The sequence below is a fragment of the Rattus rattus genome, chromosome 2 (assembly GCF_011064425.1).
Source record: "Rattus rattus isolate New Zealand chromosome 2, Rrattus_CSIRO_v1, whole genome shotgun sequence".
In the NCBI taxonomy this organism is placed as follows: Eukaryota; Metazoa; Chordata; class Mammalia; order Rodentia; family Muridae; genus Rattus; species Rattus rattus.
Genome location: NC_046155.1, coordinates 111333410 through 111353500, shown reverse-complemented (window position 1 = coordinate 111353500; position 20091 = coordinate 111333410). Strand labels below are relative to the sequence as shown.

At 43.1% G+C, this 20091-nt stretch overlaps 1 protein-coding gene across 1 annotated transcript in view; it reads left to right on the top strand.

Annotated features, from left to right (window-relative positions):
• LOC116893210 (NADP-dependent malic enzyme, mitochondrial-like) overlaps nt 1–16932 on the top strand; it is a 30401-nt gene extending 13469 nt beyond the window's left edge. The window contains exons 3-9 of the mRNA XM_032895098.1: nt 10839–10936; nt 11233–11346; nt 13065–13170; nt 13758–13900; nt 14442–14615; nt 15277–15375; nt 16691–16932. Of these exons, the coding sequence (XP_032750989.1) occupies nt 10839–10936; nt 11233–11346; nt 13065–13170; nt 13758–13900; nt 14442–14615; nt 15277–15375; nt 16691–16852 (896 nt within the window). The 3' untranslated portion in view covers nt 16853–16932. The remainder of the gene's footprint in view (nt 1–10838; nt 10937–11232; nt 11347–13064; nt 13171–13757; nt 13901–14441; nt 14616–15276; nt 15376–16690) is intronic.
• Nucleotides 16933–20091: the final 3159 nt, after the last annotated feature.

Below are 20091 nucleotides of genomic sequence, written 5' to 3'. Positions count from 1 at the left end.
GTGACTATTAAAAGGAATATTTTCAGCTTGTCCTTTTGTGCTGTTTCCTAAATGTGCTGCCTCAAGTATTCTGTTTGCAGGAAGTGTAATTATGGAACATTCCCACTGAATAAGAACGTTTGTTTATCTTTCATCACGAATGGGAACAACCAGTTCGCATCGTTTGTGGGCACAAGCCATGTTCTCCCACAGTCCTAGGCTCTCAGACTTCTCAGGGTGGTTACCTCCAAACATCTAAGCACTTTTCCTCCTCTCCAGTTTTAAAATTCCAGGCACACAGTCCAAGAATTAACCTACCACCACCCCACCCAACAATGGAAGTTAATGGTGGAGACAATAACTTGATTTGCCAAGCTCCTGTTTTATAATTTGGGATCTAAGAACTACTGCTTTCTCTCTTGGGTTCTGATGTAGAATTTAAAGAGTTTGCCATGCCTCCCTACCCCCACCCCACAGTGAGTCCTTAAGAGTAGGATCCAGAAAGGTGACCATGAAGAAAAGCAGCTGAAGAGACAGCACTGGATGTATATATCCTGAAGCAAAATTCAGAAGGAGTTCTCCCAAGGAGTGATGTGTAGCAGTGCCAAATACTGCAGAGAGGTTAAAGGACAGGAAGCTGAGAACTGGCCAGTGAACTTGACAAGGGGGAGCTGCTCAGTGACTTCGACAAGAGGTGAGCTGACCACTTATGTCCACTGGATTCCACTGAGAAGAAAATAAATGAAGGCTGTGATCACATGCAGCCCCTTGAAGAGCTTGACTATAAAAGGCAGTACAGACCAGGCTTGGGACTGCAAGAGCGAGGCTCTTTTTTTCTTAGTAGAAGTTTTACAGTGTGGTTACACACTGCTGGGGAGGAATCCAGGAGAGAGGGAGACTCTGGGGATGAAGAACAAGGAGAGAATTGGAGAAAAAAATCTCATAGGTCAGTGAGAATGCAGTGCAGAAGGTGGCTTTGCCTAGGAGCAGAAAGGACCTCCATGGTCTCTGTGGCGGTGACAAAGGCTGTGGAATGAGGCAGAGGGTCTGGAGACTTGCTGAGAAGACTCACAGCTTCTGGGGAACTGTTGCACTCTTCTTTATACATCCAAGTGGAGAACCTGGGTAGCCATGCTATTCCGCTTCTCATGACTGCTTCTTATTTCCTTTGAGCCTCATTTTCCTAGAAAAAAACTAAAAACCTCCATAGAGGGATCACTGAAAAACTGACTCTGTGGAGTTCTTAATGGAGATTTTAAAAGTAGGGCTGATAAGAGAGTAGCACATGACCAAGTTCACCATAAGACTAATCGATAGGAGAAAGACATAAAGAACTCCCTTAGAGAAATGCAGGAAAACACAAGTAAACAAGTAGAATCCCTTAAAGAGGAAACACAAAAGTCCCTGAAAGAATTACAGGAAAATACAATCAAACAGGTGAAGGAATTGAAAATGGAAATAGAAACAATAAAGAAAGCACGAAGGAAGACAACCCTGGACATAGAAAACCAAAGGAAGAGACAAGGACTTGTAGATACAAGCATTGCCAACAGAATACAAGAGATAGAAGAGAGAATCTCAGGGACAGAAGATACCACAGAAAACATTGACACAACTGTCAAAAATAATGTAAAACGCAAAAAGCTCCTAGCCCAAAACATACAGGAAATCCAGGACACAGTGAGAAGATCAAACCTAAGGATAATAGGTATAGAAGAGAGTGAAGACTCCCAGCTCAAAGGACCAGTAAATATCTTCAACAAAATCATAGACTAAAACTTTCCTAACCTAAAGAAAGAGACACCCATAAACATAAAAAAGCCTACAGAACTCCAAATACATTAGACCAGAAAAGAAACTCCTCCCATCACATAACAGTCAAAACACCAAATGCACAAAACAAAGAAAGAATATTAAAAGCAGTAAGGGAGTCTCAGCAAGGTTTCTAGTATCGGTAAGATGATGCTAATCAAAAGGACTAAAGTAGCTGAATGAAGACTAAACTGGGAGGAATCAATTTACTTGATTGAAATAACTTTCACATAGCTGGTAATCAATAATCAATAGAGTGGAAAAATAAATCCTAAAAATTTAAAAAAAATAAAAGCAGTAAGGGAAAAAGGTCAAGTAACATATAAAGGCAGACCTATCAGAATCACACCAGACTTCTCACCAGAGACTATGAAAGCCAGAAGATCCTGGATAGATGTCACACAGAACCTAAGAGAACACAAATGCCAGCCCAGGTTACTGTATCCTGCAAAACTATCATAACATAGATGGAGAAACAAGATATTCCAAGGCAAAACCAAATTTACACAATATCTTTCTACAAATCCAGCCCTACAAAGGATAATAAATGGTAAAGTCCAACACAAGGGGGCAAGCTACACCCTAGAAAAAGCAAGAAACTAATCATCTTGCAACAAAACAAAGAGAAGACAAGCACACAAACATAATCTCACCTCCAAATACAACAATAAGAGGAAGCAACAATCACTATTCCATAATATCTCTCAACGTCAATGGACTCAACTCCCCAATAAAAAGACACAGATTAACAAACTGGATATGTAATGAGGACCCAGCATTTTACTGCCTACAAGAAGCACACCTCAGAGACAAAGACAGACACTACCTCAGAGTAAAAGGCTGGAAAACAATTTTCCAAGCAAATCTTCTGAAGAAGCAAGCTGGAGTAGCCATTCTAACCTCGAATAAAATTGATTTTCAACCAAAAGTCATTAGATAAGGAAGGACACTTCATATTCATCAAAGGAAAAATCCACCAAGATGAACTCTCAATCCTAAATATCTATGCTCCAAATACAAGGGCACCTACATACATAAAAGAAACCTTACGAAACCTCAAAGCACACATTGCACCTCTCACAATAATAATAGGAGATTTAAACACCCCACTCTCATCAATGGACAGATTACAGAGCATATATCAGCAGCTTGACAGCACACCTAAAAGCTCTAGAACAAAAAGAAGCAAATACACCCAGGAGGAGTAGAACGCAGGAAATAATCAAAATCAGAGCGGAAATCAACCAAGTAGAAACAAAAAGGACCATACAAAGAATGAACAGAACCAAAATCTGGTTCTTTGAGAAAATCAACAAGATAGATAAACCCTTAGCCAGACTAATGAGAGGACACAGAGAGTGTGTTCAAATTAACAAAATCAGAAATGAAAAGGGAGACATAACAACAGAATCAGAGGATATTAAATCATCAGATCCTAGTATAAAAGGCTATATTCAACAAAACTGGAAAATCTGGAGTATATGGACAATTTCCTAGACAGATACCAGGTACCGAAGTTAAATCAGGAACAGATAAACCAGTTAAACAACCCATAACTCCTAAAGAAATAGAAGCAGTCTTTAAAAGTCTCCCAACCAAAGAGAGCCCAGGTCCAGATGGGTTCAGTGTAGAATTCTATCAGACCTTCATAGAAGACCTCAAACCAATACTGTCCAAACTATTCCACAAAACTGAAACAGATGGAGCACTACCAAATTCCTTCTATGAAGCCACAATTACTCTTATACCTAAACCATACAAAGACCCAACAAAGAAAGAGAACTTCAGACCAATTTCCCTTATGAATATCGGTGCAAAAATACTCAATAAAATTCTTGCAACCCGAATCCAAGAACACATCAAAACAATCATCCACCATGATCAAGTAAGCTTCATCCCAGGTTGGGGATTTAGCTCAGTGGTAGAGCGCTTGCCTAGGAAGCAAGGCCCTGGTTCGATCCCCAGCTCCTAAAAAAAAAAAAAAAAAAAAAAAAAAAAAAAAAAAAGTAAGCTTCATCCCAGGCATGCAGGGATGGTTTAATATACGGAAAACCATCAATGTAATCCACGATATATACAAACTGAAAGATCAAAACCACATGATCATTTCATTAGATTAGGAGAAAGCATTTGACAAAATTCAACACCCCTTTATGATAAAAGTCCTGGAAAGAATAGGAATTCAAGGCCCATACCTAAACATAGTAAAAGCATATACAGCAAACCAGTTGCTAACATTAAACTAAATGGAGAGAAACTTGAAGCAATCCCACTAAAAATCAGGGACTAGACAAGGCTGCCCACTCTCTCCCTACTTATTCAATATAGTTCTCTAAGTCCTAGCCAGAGCAATCAGACAACAAAAGAAGATCAAATGGATACAGATTGGAAAGAAAGAAGTCAAAGTATCACTATTTGCAGATGATTTGATAGCATATTTAAGTGATTCCAAAAGTTCCACCAGAGAACTACTAAACCTGATAAACACCTTCAGCAAAGTGACTGGGTATAAAATTAACTCAAATAAATCAGTAATCTGCCTCTACACAAAAGAGAAACGAGCTGAGAAAGAAATTAGGGAAACAACATCCTTCATAATAGCCCCAAATAATATAAAATACCTCGGTGTAACTTTAACCAAGCAAGTGAAAGATCTGTATGATAAGAACTTCAAGGCTCTGAAGAAAGAAATTGAAGAAGATCTCAGAAGATGGAAAGATCTCCCATGCTCATGGATTGGCAGAATTAATATAGTAAAAATGGCCATTTTACCAAAAGAGATCTACAGATTCAATGCAATCCCCATCAAAATTCTAATCCAATTCTTCATAGGGTTAGACAGAACAATTTGCAAATTCATCTGAAATAACAAAAAACCTGAAATAACAAAAAAGCTAAAACTATCCTCAACAATAAAAAAAATTCCGGGGAATCACTATCCCTGAACTCAAGCAGTATTACAGAGCAATAGTGATAAAAACTGCATGGTATTGGTACAGAGACAGTCAGATAGACAAGTGGAATAGAATTGAAGACCCAGAAATGAACCCACACACCTATGGTCACTTGATTTTTGACAAAGGAGCCAAAACCATTCAATGGAAAAAAGATAGCATTTTCAGCAAATGGTGCTGGTTCAACTGGAAGTCAGCATGTAGAAGAATGCAGATCGATCCATGCTTATCATCCTGTACAAAGCTTAAGTCCAAGTGGATCAAGGACTTCCACATCAAACCAGATACACTCAAACTAAAAGAAGAAAAAGTGGGGAAGAATCACGAACACATGGGCACTAGAGAAAATGTCCTGAACAAAACACCAATGGCTTATGCTCTAAGATCAAGAATCGACAAATGGGATCTCATAAAACTACAAAGCTTCTATAAGGCAAAGGACACTGTTGTTAGGAAAAAACGGCAACCAACAGATTGGGAAAAGATCTTTACCAATCCTACTACTGATAGAGGGCTTATATCCAAAATATACAAGAACTCATGAAGTTAGACTGCAGGGAGACAAATAACCCTTTTAAAAATGGGGTTCAGAGCTAAACAAAGAATTCACAGCTGAGGAATGTTGAATGGCTGTGAAACACCTAAAGAAATGTTCAACATCTTTAGTCATAAGGGAAATGCAAATCAAACAACCCTGAGATTCCACCTCACACCAGTGAGAATGGCTAAGATCAAAAACTCAGGTGACAGCAAATGCTGGCGAGGATGTGGAGAAAGAGGAACACTCATCCATTGTTGGTGGGATTGCAGACTGGTACAACCATTCTGGAAATCAGTCTGGAGGTTCCTCAGAAAATTGGACATTGAACTACCTGAGGACCCAGCTATACCTCTCTTGGGCATATACCCACAAGATGCCCCAACATATAAAAAAGACACGTGCTCCACTATGTTCATAGCAGCCTTATTTATAATAGCCAGAAGCTGGAAAGAACCCAGATGCCCTTCAACAGAGGAATGGATACAGAATATGTGGTACATCTACACAATGGAATATTACTCAGCTATCAAAAACAGTGACTCCATGAAATTCATAGGCAAATGGATGGAACTGGAAAATATCATCCTGAGTGAGGTAACCCAATCACAGAAAAACATACATGGTATGCACTCATTGATAAGTGGATATTAGCCCAAATGCTCTAATTACCCTAGATTAGAACACATGAAACTCAAGAAAGAAGACCAAAATGCGGATGCTTCACTCCTTCTTTAAAAGGGGAACAAGAATATCCTTGGGAGGGGATAGAGAGGCAAAGTTTAGAACAGAGACTGAAGGAACACCCATTCAGAGCCTGCCCCACATGTGGCCCATATATATACAGCACCAAACTAGATAAGATGGATGAAGCAAAGAAGTGCGGGCTGACAGGAACTGGATGTAGATCTCTCCTGAGAGACACAGCCAGAATATGGCAAATACATAGGCGAGTGCCAGCAGCAAACCACAGAACCAAGAACGGGACTCCCACTGAAGGATCCAGAGAAAGGACTGAAAGAGCTCAATGGGCTTAAGACCCAATATGAACAACAATGCCAACCAAACAAAGCTTCCAGGGCCTAAGCCACTGTTCAAAGTCTACACATGGACTGACCCTGGGCTCCAAATTCATAGGTAGCAATGAATAGCCGAGTAGGGGCACCAGTGGAAGGGGAAGAAGCTCTTGGCCTTGTCAAGGCTGGACCCCCAGTGAAGGGGATTTTTGGGGGAATTGCTCTAATGGGGGAGGATGGGGAAGGAAACACCCACATAGAAGGGGAGAGGGAGGGGTTAGAGGGATGTTGGCCTGGAAACCGGGAAAGGGAATAATATTTGAAATGTAAATAAGAAATACCCAATTTAATAAAGATGGAAAAAAATAAATCTAAAAAAAAAAAGACTAATCGATAGGACTTAGAATACCTGAGTTCAAATCCTCCAATACCCATGTAAAAAGCCAGGTGCGGCTGCTCTTGACTTTAACCCCTACCCTACACTGGGGGAGGGGCAGAGACAGGTTGATCGTGGAGACTTAGCCTAACTAAAACAGTGAACTGGAAAGCTTCCTTTCCTGCTGAGGCAGTAAGGTCGAGAGCAATAAAGGAAGACACATAACACCCTCCCCTGGCCTTACATGCATTTACGCACACACCACACGCTTTCTCATCATGCACAAACACACACAACATACACCACAGCACACAGCAACAAAGGTGTCATAAATAAATGGCAGCTGTCTTTGGGTTGCTTTATTGCAGCGTGCAACTCTTCTGTACAATTCCCCAACGGTCTTTTCCTGACCATTCAGAGTGGTTGCTGAACATTGATGTCTCCTGCCAAAGTTCTCATCCATCAGCCCCCTCTTTACCCATCCCACTCCCGTCCCACAGTTCTCGCCCACAGAGCAAGTATTCCTCCCTGGCTGCTGCCTCCAGCTCCCCAGGAAAGGCTGTGATCCAGTTTTTCTTCTAGAGCACAGACTAAACCACTCCACTTTCACTTCCAGGTCGGTATCCTCCTCTAAGTATAGGAGATCAGAATCACCAACCTCCTCCAGCACTGTGTTCTGCCAATAAGTTCAGTTATTCAACCCTCAGGTTCCAACCTCAAAAGATAACCAATACACAAAAACAGAAAATCAAATTGAAGACTGTCTAGCCCAGGAAACATCTACCATGAAATATCTTTGGCGCCATCTACTGGCGGATGATGTGCAAACAGCCTCCCTGAAAATAGAAAATCTACAGAGCAGAAAAACTGATTCCAAATGACAAGAACTGGGGCCTCCGAGGGAGGGAGAAGCCAAGCCCACTGGTGCGTGTCAGCATCTGAACGAGCACACATAAAATCCATACAGTTTTAGAGATGTGTTAGTTACTAATTCCTAGCATTTCTTGGGTCGCTATGCAATCATCATAAAACCTTTAATAAAAATTGTTTGCATGAGGTGTATTCAGGTGTGTGCGCCCATGCACGCCAGTGTGTGGCCCAGAGTTTGACACTGAGTCCATTTCTCTTCATGTTCTACCTTTGTTCTTTGAGACACAGTGTCACGTTTACCATGGTATTTACCATTTCACCTAGTGAGCCTCCGGGATCCTCCTGAATCCATTCTATGGTTACAGACACTTACTACCAGTCCAGCTTACCCATGGGTGCTAAGGACCCAACCAAATCCAGGTCCTTACATGAGCAGAAAGCACCTTGCAGACTGAGTCATCTCCCCAGTCCCATGGGAAGTTTTTGCTATGTAGAGCTTTCGCTTCATTTTTTTAAATTTATGTATTCACGTATTTTAATGTCTTTGTGCACATCAGAAGAGGGCACCAGATCCCAATACTGATGGCTGTGAGCCACCATGTAGTTGCTGGGAATTGAACTCAGGACCTCTGGGAGAGCAGCTAGTACTTTTAACTGCTGTTCTAGTAGACATATTTCAGAGATTCCTATGCATCGATATTTAAAAGTAGAAGTATAAGGTCAAAGGGTAAAAACATTGTTATGCCCTGGTTTTAGATGGGGAAACCATTTTCTAAAAGAAAAAAAAAAGTCTCTCTTTAAATTGAAAAGAATTCTGGGACCTCCCATGTTCCATTGCTCCATCCGTCACTAACCACACATAACCTCATTTTGTTTTCTAATGGTTAGAATGGCACAAACCATAAACTTTAATTTCCTTCCCTTTTGACTGCATCATGGAGGCTTCACAGTGACACCATGGTTACAGTTTTCTTGTGAGCCCTCAGGGTCAGTCAGAACCTGTACCAGGAGAACATTCAACACAAAAAGTGTGAATTGTGTATTGGAGAGTTGAAAAACAGGAAGAACAAAACAAAAACAAAAAACAATAAGACTCTGCTACCCGCCCCCCTTCCCCCACCCCCGCCAAGCTGAGAACAAAAGAGGAGGCAGCTGGCTGGTGCCGAGGGCTGCAAGGTTAGCTCTAAATGATGGCTGAATCATTGCGAAGGGGTTCAACTGCCTACGGAACTGGAGGATCGAGTCTGTGGGACTGTCTGACTTAGCAGATGCAAAACTATCTTCTGAATTCCAATGTCAAATAAACGATACTTCCTTAAAAAGTATCCTAAATGGCTCATCGGACAAACCCATACAAAATTATTTTTACCTAAAATTCAAATGTCATTAAATGTCCTGGGTTTTACCTGGGATTCTGCAGGGTGGAGGCTAACCTGGGAGTAGTCTTTTCCCAAAGCCTTTCAGTTACTCCCTGGCACCTTTCCTGGCAGATCCCTGCACACAGCCTGCACAGTGGTTCTGAAAGGTGTGCTCATTGGTGCAGCCACCCTCTCTCACGTACAGGCGCATAATTCCATACCTTTGTATTTCCAGATGTCAACAGCTGCTCTAACACACCAGAACTCTCCAACCAAGGCAAATTGTCCCGCTCTCTCCCCGAAGTGGGAAGAGACAAGTCCTAACAGTTACTCGTGACTTCAAGCGAGTCTCCTTAAGCATCGATAGGAAGAATTAACTTGTTCTTCAGACCCAGCCATGGTTGAAAACCCTGTTACTCCATAATTAAAGTATAGAATCACCTTCCGATGCTTTATCAAATGATTAGAGTGAAAAGAAGGGACAAAGAATCAGCCAACCCCTTCCATTATCTACAGTCATATAAGTAAGGAAGAGTGATGCACACCTGCTTGCTGGTGTTCCTGGCCAGTCAGAATGTCACCGGTGCACATCTACTTCTTCCATTCAACCATTCCGTGTTTTCTTGTCCTCAGACAGGACTTTATCTGGCCAGGGTTCTTCACCAGGAAGGTAGCATAGCCCTGCATTTCCGAAGGCCCTGGATCTTCTATAGCTCTGCCTAGCTTTAGTTGTCACGTGCATTGAGATTTACAAACCAGCACGGAGCTATCAAGATGCCCCCAGAGAATGTCTCAGCAACAGCTGGCTTCCGTTCTGATGATTACCTTCCTCTTGGTTGTTAGGATCGATCCCCGCAGTCAGAGAAATGAGAGACTTCTTCACTCACAGAGAAACCCCGAAAATCTTAATCTTCAAGTGATGGTCTCAAACCCCAATTGACTAGACTTGCTGTGATTCCTAATGAATGTTTCTTCTCTCCTGGGAATTAAGGCCTCTAATCAGGCAGGGCACAAGTTTGAAGCCACAGGAAGCATAATTTTGTAAGTATGTTATCTGGTAGAATTGTGAGAGGCCCATGTGTTCTGCCTACAAGAGAACGGGAACAACGTATTTCTTATTAAATCAGATCATACGTTGTATATTGTTACCATACAGTCTTATGATGTGGTGGGTAAGGGCAGCTCATGACATGGTGTCTTGTGGTCCCATCATGTCTTATTTTCAAAAGTCTTTATCCCTTACATGAGTAGTTCTATGGGTTCCGTGTCCTGGGATGCCAACAGTGGTGAAGAAATGACAGACTGTGAAGGAGTAACGGACACTCACACAGAGAAGCTGGGATCTGATGCACTGTAGTCACCATGATGGAAGTCACCGGGACGACACAGTGAACAAGACTGTCCTCTACATATGTACAGCACAGGAGGAGGGATTAGCTCGTCTCTGTAGGAGCTCTCTACAGATGGTTGTGATCCACCATGTGGTTGCTGGGATTTGAACTCAGGGCCTCTGGAAGAGCAGACAGTGCTCTTAACTGCTGTGCCATCTCTCCAGCCCAGGACTATTTCTTAAACAGCTTTTTACAGTAGACGGTAAAAGGCTGAGTTGATTTGCCCTGAGTCCCACAAGCCTGCACATATGACTTCTTTAAGAGTTAAGAAAAGTTGCTTTAGCCAGGCAGCAGTGGTGCATGCTTTTAATCTCAGAACTCAAGAAGCAGAGGTAGGTGGATCTTTCTGAGTTGGAGGCCAGCCTGGTCTACAGAGTGAGTGAGTTCCAGGACAGCCAAGGCTACACAGAGAAACCCTGTCTCATAAAAACAAAGGAAAGAAAAGTTGCTTCTTCTCCCGCAGTTGTTGGGAGTCCTGTCAAGAGCCTTTTCTTGGGGAATGACAGCTAGAGACCACAGGTTGATAGAGTTCACTCTGTTGCAGGCACAGCCTCTGTCGCTGTGGCAGGGATCCTGGCTGCACTGAGAATCACCAAGAACAGGCTGTCCAATCATGTGTTTGTTTTCCAGGGTGCGGGTGAGGTAAGTACCATTGGAAGAACTCTATGACGGTTGTGCCGAGAAGAGTAAGAATGGGTGGGGTAGTCTTCCCAGGGAGAGGCAGGCTGGGATTCTGACAAGACAAAGCAGCACAAGTGTATGCTGATCATTGAAGCGTTTTGAGTCTCAATGTTTGAGTTTCTCAAAGTAAAAATTTAACTGGGCCATCTAGGAGCTGTGGGGCTGAGGAAAAGAGAAAGGCGCATCTTAGTAAAACGCCTGGTATGTGCTGAACAACTGTGAGTCTAAATATTGTCCTTATGCTACCCACCCCCCAGGCAGCCATGGGCATTGCCCACCTCCTTGTCATGGCCCTGGAAAAGGAAGGCATACCCAAGACAGAGGCCATAAGGAAGATCTGGATGGTGGACTCCAAGGGTCTGATTGTCAAGGTACTGTTTAGGTTTGAAAAAACGAAGGTTTCTTGACACTTAGAGCTGCCAAAAACTAAACTGAAAGAGTTCTCCAGCTGAGCATGGCAGGACATGCCTCTAAGTCCAGCACTCGGAAGGCAGTGGATCTCTGAGTTTGAGACCTTCCTGGTCTACAGAGAAAGTTCCAGGATGGCCAGGGCTACACAGAGGAAGCCTTTCTCAAAGGAAAAAAAAGAAGAGTAGGAGAAGAAGGAGAAGGAGGAGGAGGAAGAGGAGGAGGAAAAGGAGAAGGAGGAGAAGGAAAAGGAAGAGGAGTAAAAGGAGGAGAAGAAAGAGGAGGAGGAGGAGGAAGGGAGGAGAAGAAAGAAGAGGAGGAGGAGGAGGATAAGAGGGAAGAGGAGAGAGAGAGTTCTCCAAGGGGCAAAGTGATAAACAGAATGGCAAGCAAAAAGAAAATTCCAAAGTAAAAGCTTTAATTGACACTGTCCAAAGGTACTGAGTGTGTGCATGTGTGTGCGTGTGCATGTGTGTGTTCGTGTGCATGTAAATTTACTGTGTATGTGCATTTGCCTGTATGTATGTGCATTTGCCTGTCTGTGTGCATGTATATGTATGTGTGCATATGTGTGTACAGATGCATGTACATGTGTGTCCTCGCATGTATGGATACCTGAATACCCCTTTCAGCCTTTTCTCAGCCATACTGAATCATAGTTCTTCAAAAGACATATACTCTCTCTCTTCCTCAACTTTGCACAGTCAGATCACTGTAGATCTTTGGCCTAACAATACATCTTCCCATCCCCCCACCCCCCATCATTCCAGAGAATGGTCTCTGAGCAGGTTACCAGACACTGGTGACTCTTCTTAGTCACCTTTTCCATCACTGTGTTCACCCTATCGAGCTGACTTCTAATCAAGGAGCTTAGGCTTGACACCCACATCATTCTGGAACTCAGGAGGCCAACTGGAGAAGTCAGAAATGATTGAACTCATTACCAGAACTTGGGCTAATCCGTCACTACCAGGCTTCTGTATGAAGAAATACCATGACCTGCCTACCCTAGACTCAGCTTACTGAGACTCACAGGAAGACTAGGGGATCCTAGCAAATCCATTCACATCAGCTCTGTGGCACTGGAAGTCTCAAACCCCTATCCTGTGAACCTGTGAACTGCACTTCTTGAGGCCAAGGGATTCATAAAGGCTAAGAAATTTCTGAGGAGTCTTTGTTCCTCACCCAGAAAACAATGACCCACAACAGCTAAAAAAGAAAATAAAAGATGACTTATCAGTTTTTCTGTGTGGCTGGGGAGATGGCTCAGATGTTAAGAACACTTGTTTGCTCTTTTAGGGGACCCAGATTTGATTTGATTTGATTCCCAGCACATACACGGTGACTAACAACTGCATGTAAGTTCAGTTACATAGGACCTGGTGCTCTCTTACAACCTTCACAGACACTGCATCCACATTGCACAAACATAAGCAGGCAAAAGCAACCATGTAATTAAAATTGTTTTAAAATTTTTAAAAAGAAACACCTGTATACATTTCCTTAGGGTTCATTCACCTTAGGTCCTACTGGGAAATCTGACCAAGGGAGCCTCACTATTCTGCAGGCTCAGACCAAATCATGAGGCTCAATCCAAAACACTGTCAGAATCCTAATGCATCAAGGACCTGTTCAATGCCTTCAACATTCTACCTACTCCATCTTTCTTCTTTTCCTACAGGGTAGAAGCCACCTAAACCATGAGAAGGAGATGTTTGCCCAAGAGCATCCTGAAGTCAACTCCCTGGAGGAGGTAGTAAGGCTGGTGAAGCCCACGGCAATTATAGGTAGGAGGAAGAAGGGGTCCTACTACCCAGCCCAGCTAACCCTCCTAACTTGCAGATGGAGAGTCTGAGGTTCAGTGAAACAACCTGTAGAAGCACAGGTTCCCCTCTTCTGTGTCTGGTTCAATGCTGTAGACTTATATTCAGTGACTTCTCTATAGAAACTATAGAAATGAAGGACAAGAGTTGCAACTTGTTGACACAGAATGATAAAACAGAGTAGGAAAGGACAATGTTGCTCTCTTGCATGAAGGTGAGGTCTCTCTCCACCCCAAGACAGGGACCCTGACACCTGTCTCTGTACTAGAGGAGCGCTCTGCTCTCAGCAGCATTCAGAACGCCTTTAAGGTACAAAGGATCAGAGACCTGAAACAAACCAGTGGTCTCTGTGGAATGAACAAGAGGTCTTAGCAAACTCAAGCAACAGGATTCTTTTCCCTTCTGCTCCCTCAACCCTATAGCAGATTTTATCCCCAAGATTCCCAAGTCTGTCATGGGGTACCTAGTTCCCTCACAGTGCCACAAGAAGAAAAATGGGATATTTATACCCATTAGGCATTCCCTACTACCCCCCACCCTCTTCCCTGTAGGTGTCGCTGCCATCGCAGGAGCCTTCACGGAGCAGATTCTGAGGGACATGGCCTCCTTCCATGAGCGCCCTATCATCTTTGCCCTGAGCAACCCCACCAGCAAGGCTGAGTGCACAGCTGAGAAGTGCTACCGGGTCACCGAGGTCAGCGGGGAGTCCTTTCTCCCACCAGCTGAGAGAAAGTAGTAACAGTTTCTACCAGAAACCCTAATTGGGTGACAAAAGAGTGCCCCATCATAGTGAGCAAGCTGAGGTCTAGAAAGATGAGTCAACTTTCCAAACATCATCAAGCTAATAAGGACTAGAGCTATCTCTGAAACCTAGATCCAACTCCAAAACCAAAGTTCTCCCATGATACTGCATTTCTCAATGTTTCCCCAAACAACAGAGCTTTGTCCAACACCATGGCTCCTATATTCTCTAGGCAACTGTTCTAAGTTGGCCCTTCCAAATATTGGGGGGAAGAGACAACATGACCTCCACTGTCAGAAACTTAAAGGGAGGTGGGGCTTAGCTTTCTGGTCAAATAAATAATTGTTCTTAGAGCATTTACCAAGTTCTCACTACAGTTCTGGACACTTAGGGGAGAATGAAGGTGGCCCAATATTTAAGAGATAAAAATGACTGCCATGACTATCCCAAACCTGTCTCCACGCTCCAGCTCTTCTTTTCTTCCTGCCTCCAGGGCCGAGGAATCTTTGCCAGTGGAAGTCCTTTTAAGAGTGTGACTCTGGAAGACGGCAGGACATTCATTCCTGGTCAGGGAAACAATGCCTATGTGTTTCCTGGGGTAGCACTGGGCATCATTGCTGGTGGGATCCGACATGTCCCAGATGAAATTTTCCTCCTGACAGCAGAGGTACCGAAGTCTTTTCTCCCTAGGATGCGTCTAACAGGGTTGGTGGATCAACACCAGGTCTTTAAGCCTGGCGACCCCTAGATTCATTCTCTTGTCTCTTCTACCCACTCACTGAACTACAACCTTGGCATTAGACCAGAAACAAGGCTGGAAAGGAAAACTCATAGACCCATGAACAGAGAAATTATTTGGGTTAGGTGGCTGCCTGGAATATCAAGCCTGTGGAGGAGACTAGAATCCAAGAAGTAAGAGGCACAGAGAGTGCTGTGCTACCGCTGTGGCCAGCCAGAGGACAAAAGTCTTTGTTTGCTAGTCACAGCTACTACGTTCTTCTAGGCTTAGCGATTTTCTTTTAGAACTCAAAGAGCCCCATGCTGCTTTAAACGTCAGCTATATTTACTATAGAAAGAATGAGTCTTTGTTTAAGCCTAAGCACTAAGCTTTCTTAGGGCTATGTGTGACACTGGTTGCGGTACCTGGACAAGCTTTGGGATAATGGGATGGATTTGTTCTGTGAAGAAAAAAATGGATCTCTCTCTCTCTCTCTCTCTCTCTCTCTCTCTCTCTCTCTCTCTCTCCCTCTCTCCCTCTCTCCCTCCCTCCCACTCCCCTTCCCTCTCTCTCTCTCCTTCTCCCTCTCCCTCTCCCTCTTCATCTCTAGCAAATTGCCCAAGAAGTCTCTGAGCAGCACCTGTCCCAGGGGAGACTGTACCCACCTCTCAGCACCATCCGAGATGTGTCTCTGAGAATTGCAGTCAAAGTAAGGGGCATCCTACTTGTACTCCTCTAATATGGGTAGTAAGGCTCCACCTATTCCTCGGACTTTGGGGAGTCTAAGAGGATGGCAGCTGAGGAAACATTCTGGGCTCCCTGACCCTCTCTGCATGCACCCCAAAGACTGAGTGACAAATTCTTGCCTGGTCAACAGACTGAGTCCTCAAGTCCCACCCCAAATACCCATTCAGGAAAGTTCCCACATTTCCACCAAAACATCAGGAAAGGGTCATTAGAGGCCATGGTCTTATGAACCAGAATGTGGGTGGAATTTTTTCTTAATGAATCATAATCATTCATTTATGAGAAAGGTCAGCCTGCATAGCATCATGGCCAGGACTCAGTCCTCACTCTAGCAATCAGCAGAGGGGTAACTGTGGCCCAAATACCTTACTTCCTTCAACTTCAGTTCTCTTTCTGAAGAGGTCAGAAGCTCCTTTCTCCGGAACTCTGGAGAGTAAATGTTCCTGCTGAGCAGAGCAGATGTTTATTTTTTCCTCTTTCTCTCTTTAAGAGGTGACAAGGTGACAAGGTGATCAGACTCACATGATATTCCAGATTATGCAAGGAGATTATGAAAAGGTGATAGGTTTTCAAATAGCAGCATAATACAATAAAGACCAATTTCAAATAATAATTATCCAAGGTGGATAGCGAGTAAATATCATTCCCATTAGGGTATATGGCTCTTCTGTAAGAATGACAGATAATTTCAGAACTGCACTGCAAAGCAATACATATTCCCCATGAGTTTGTTGTCCAGGGCAGGCACCCTTAACCTGCAGCTGTAAAGTCCAACAACTTGGGTCCCAACCCAGCTTAGCCACCCCACTTACTTCATTAGAGCTCTTTGGTCATAAGATAATTATCCAGTTCAACCTCTCAGCCTTCATGGGAGTGGCTTATATTCACATTGCTCTTAAAAAAAAGTTATAATTACTCTGCTTACCGACCAGTGAACGGAAGCAGCCATGAAGTCTGCTATGGCTGGAAACCCACAGGGAGTGGGAAGCAGGTGAGATAGGATCAGCCTCTTTTAGCCTGGCCCAGACACAAGGTATGAATCCTTCGTCTCCAGAGCTCTGGGAGACGGGGACTGCTAGCCTCTTGGGAAAATAAGCAAACACTATCTAGGAAGAATGTTTTAAATCTCCCCTTCCAGTGGTGTCATAGGTGACAATTGAAGAGAAACATGTCTGGTTCTTTAGGAGATATCCCTTTGCCCCTGGCTGCCAAGTAAGGGACCTTCAAGATAGATTTACCCACAAATCTAGTTCCTCATCCAAATGTATTTTTCCTAGGTCCTCGACTATGCGTACAAACACAACCTGGCCTCCTACTATCCAGAGCCCAAGGACAAGGAGGCTTTTATAAAATCTCTGATCTACACTCCAGACTATGACTCCTTCTCGCTAGACACCTACACCTGGCCTAAGGAAGCTATGAGTGTTCAGAAGGTCTGACACCGTCTCCAGAGATTGTTTGGGCTCAATGAAGAAATACAATATAAACAGGTTCCAAAATGGCCAGTCTTGTCACCATGGTTACGTTTGTCATTTGTTTTCCTTTGGGTGTTGGGGTAAGATGCTAAGGCATACAGCGGTAACAGCCTTGTTCCCGAAGGACCTGCAGGCTCACCTTCCTATAACCCTTTTCTGAATTCCTTTCTGGATATTTCTTTTAGTATTAACTGCTGACTATTAACCAAACTTTGTGGGGAAATTCTGCCTAGAATCCTGCCTTTGTAGAGCTCAAAGTCTAGACACAAGTCCCATTTCATAAGAGAGAAAGTGTTATGTCCACGAAAAAAAATAAGTTCATGTAGAAGTCAGAGTGCTCGGAGAAGAATGGGCACTTCCTATAAAGACACAAAAGGAGACCTGGCTTTGTACTTTGCCCAGGAGTGAAGGATGAGTTAAGTCATAAGCACTCAAGAAATGCATGCAAAACTACATACGAGAAAATGAGGTCCACCCATCAGGGGACTAATCCCTTTCAGAAGAATACATTAATTTCAAGACTCAGTAGGACATGGGGGCTGAGCGGCTAGAGGCTCACTGCCCTTTGGGTTGTTGGGTACTGTGCATTCTTTTTGGTCCTTAATAAAAAGAAAACTAGAGAATTGGGGGTGGGAAGGGTCAGCATGCCAAAAAATGAGGAAAACGAGGAACAATGAGAGTAAACACCATGGGGAAGGTGTTTAAGTCTAAGAAAGACTTGATGTAATGTTTCAGGTTCCAGAACACTCTCCTCTCCATCCTTCACACAGACACAATTGAGCAGTTTGCTTCTAGGGGTGACATCAGTCTGCCTTTGGTGTTTTTAAGGCCTGTTTAGTGAAAACGTCTACCTCCCCCATGTTCAGGAGTGCACACACTCCAAGACAAACAGGAAAGAATGGCTTGGAGCCCCTGCTGTGAGCCGGGTCCTTTCCCTGCATAAGTCATTCTTAAGACCTACCCTGCTGTCTCCTTGGCCAGGATTCCTGCTGCACATAATGAGTAGGTCCTCTATGACTGTCTCTCAGGTCAAGCCAGGTAAACTACTAAAATCCATGGAGAATATTTTGCACATTCATGAATCAACTGCCCCTTGTTTGGGTCTTATTCTTCCAACACCAGCTTCTTGGGTGCTAGTCCTCAGCCAACGATATCCCCAAAGCATAGACCTAAATGCAGAAAGCAAAATAATACATTCCTAGAAGAGAATAAGGCAGTGAGTCCTTGTGAAGACCCAGTAAACCTCTGATTACAATCTCACATGCAATGCCTGTGTCCCTGGGGATACAATTCACAAAAGATGGAAGAAACTGGCTAAGGTTTCCAATTTTCTGATCTATTGCATCAGCCCCACATGGCTGCCAAGAACCTTGTTGGATTCCTCATCTCCTCAGGAGAAACAATCTGTCTGGACCCAACCTAATCCTTTTTATTCCATGTCCAGACTCAGTAAATGCACCCAGAGAAGAAAATGGCTGCTTATGCCAGAAAGGATCCCTCCATGGAATCCGATACTGCTAGTTAATATCCTTTGTCCCAGTGTTATTAGGTGTGTGAGGTTTAGCACTGTTATAATTTATGGTGAACTCAAAACTGTAAACCTTGGTGATTTACTAAATAATGTATTATTTTTGTCATGCCATATCTTAGATATCATATCATATCTTGGAAGTCTCTCTTGCAATTCATTATTTATTCAGATGCTTACTTAAGCTTACAGAGTACCTGATGTTTGCAAACATTCTCCAGTTATTTCTCCCACAGAACTCAAACGATTCTTTCCCAAAGTGAAAATATGGCTGTCTTAACATTAAAACATAGAATCATTTCATCAGCTTCACGGTAAAAAATGATTATCAAGAAACCTAATTTAAGTCACATCACTTGAAAAACATAAAATATTACATGTCCAAATTCTTAGTAGAAACTCTTGTTCGGGTTAAGAACACATGGGAAAATATCAGACTTTAAAGCTAAGTAATAGTAATTTCTAATGTTTGACCAAAAGAAAATAGGAGTTTCAGAAACTGGATAATTAAACACCATTTTAGATACAAAGACAACATAACTCTACTTTTATTTAAAAAAAAAAAAAAAGGTAGGGGCAGGGGAGAAGGTTCAGTAAGTCGTGAGCTTGCCATGCAAGAACTGAGTTCAACCCCTAGAGCATATGTAAAAAGGCTGAGAGCAGCAGGATGCACTTGTAACCCCAGCACTGGGGTAGACCTCAAGGAGACAGGGGGACCCTGGGGCTCGATGACCAACCAGCCTTGCTCAATTGGCAAGCTCCAGGTAAAAGTTGAGAGACCCTATTTCAAAACAGCAAAGAAGAGAGCAACTGAGGAAGCCACTTGCCATTTGACGTTAACCCTCTGCTGTGTGCATGTGTACACCCACATACATTCAAATACACATATGAGATGCCTACTAAATGAAACACTATCCCGGCACAGTATTTTATTTCACAGTCTTCCCCTAGTCTATCCTCAGCCCTCCTCCTCTAATTCATACGCCAAACATGAACATTTATGGCAAGGCATTCTTCATCAGAAGACATTAAGCACACGCTGCTTCTGTGCAGAATGGATCTCGCATGAGCTTCTATCAAAGCTGCCTTTTCTAACTAGAAGTTTCAAAATGGCATAGGGTGAGATTTATGGAAATGCACTTGATCACTGTGAAACTTAAAGTCCCACAGAAGCAACCGTTGCACAAACTTGACGTGCGACCAGTGCACATTCAAGAAGGCGAGCACCGAAGAGCAGGTAGGTAGCTATGTATCTGCAGTGTTTGAAGTGACTTAAGGAATAAGCCACAGAAGGTTGGGGGCGCTGCTTATATTTTGGGTGGAATTTTGTGTAACTAAAACCAGACAAGTACTGCGTCACGTCTTGGCAGCCAATCTCACTAAATTTCTTGCGTATCTCACATGTGACAGTAACAATCCTAACAGGTTGCACTTTTATCAAGCACATAGCTTTAATATTCCTGTGGAAACATTATTAGATTCACTCACCAAGCCTATATTGTTGACTAAAATGTGCAGTAAATTTGGTCTAATCTCAGGCTCCACACCCAAGGAAACAGCATAAAGCAGCCATCTTGTATTAAATGCTTTTTTCCATTGGAGACCCTGAAAAGCAGCCGCACTTCAGAACACTGTTTCTCTAAGAAGTTGTTTGCTGTAGAAAGCTCTGCCGCAC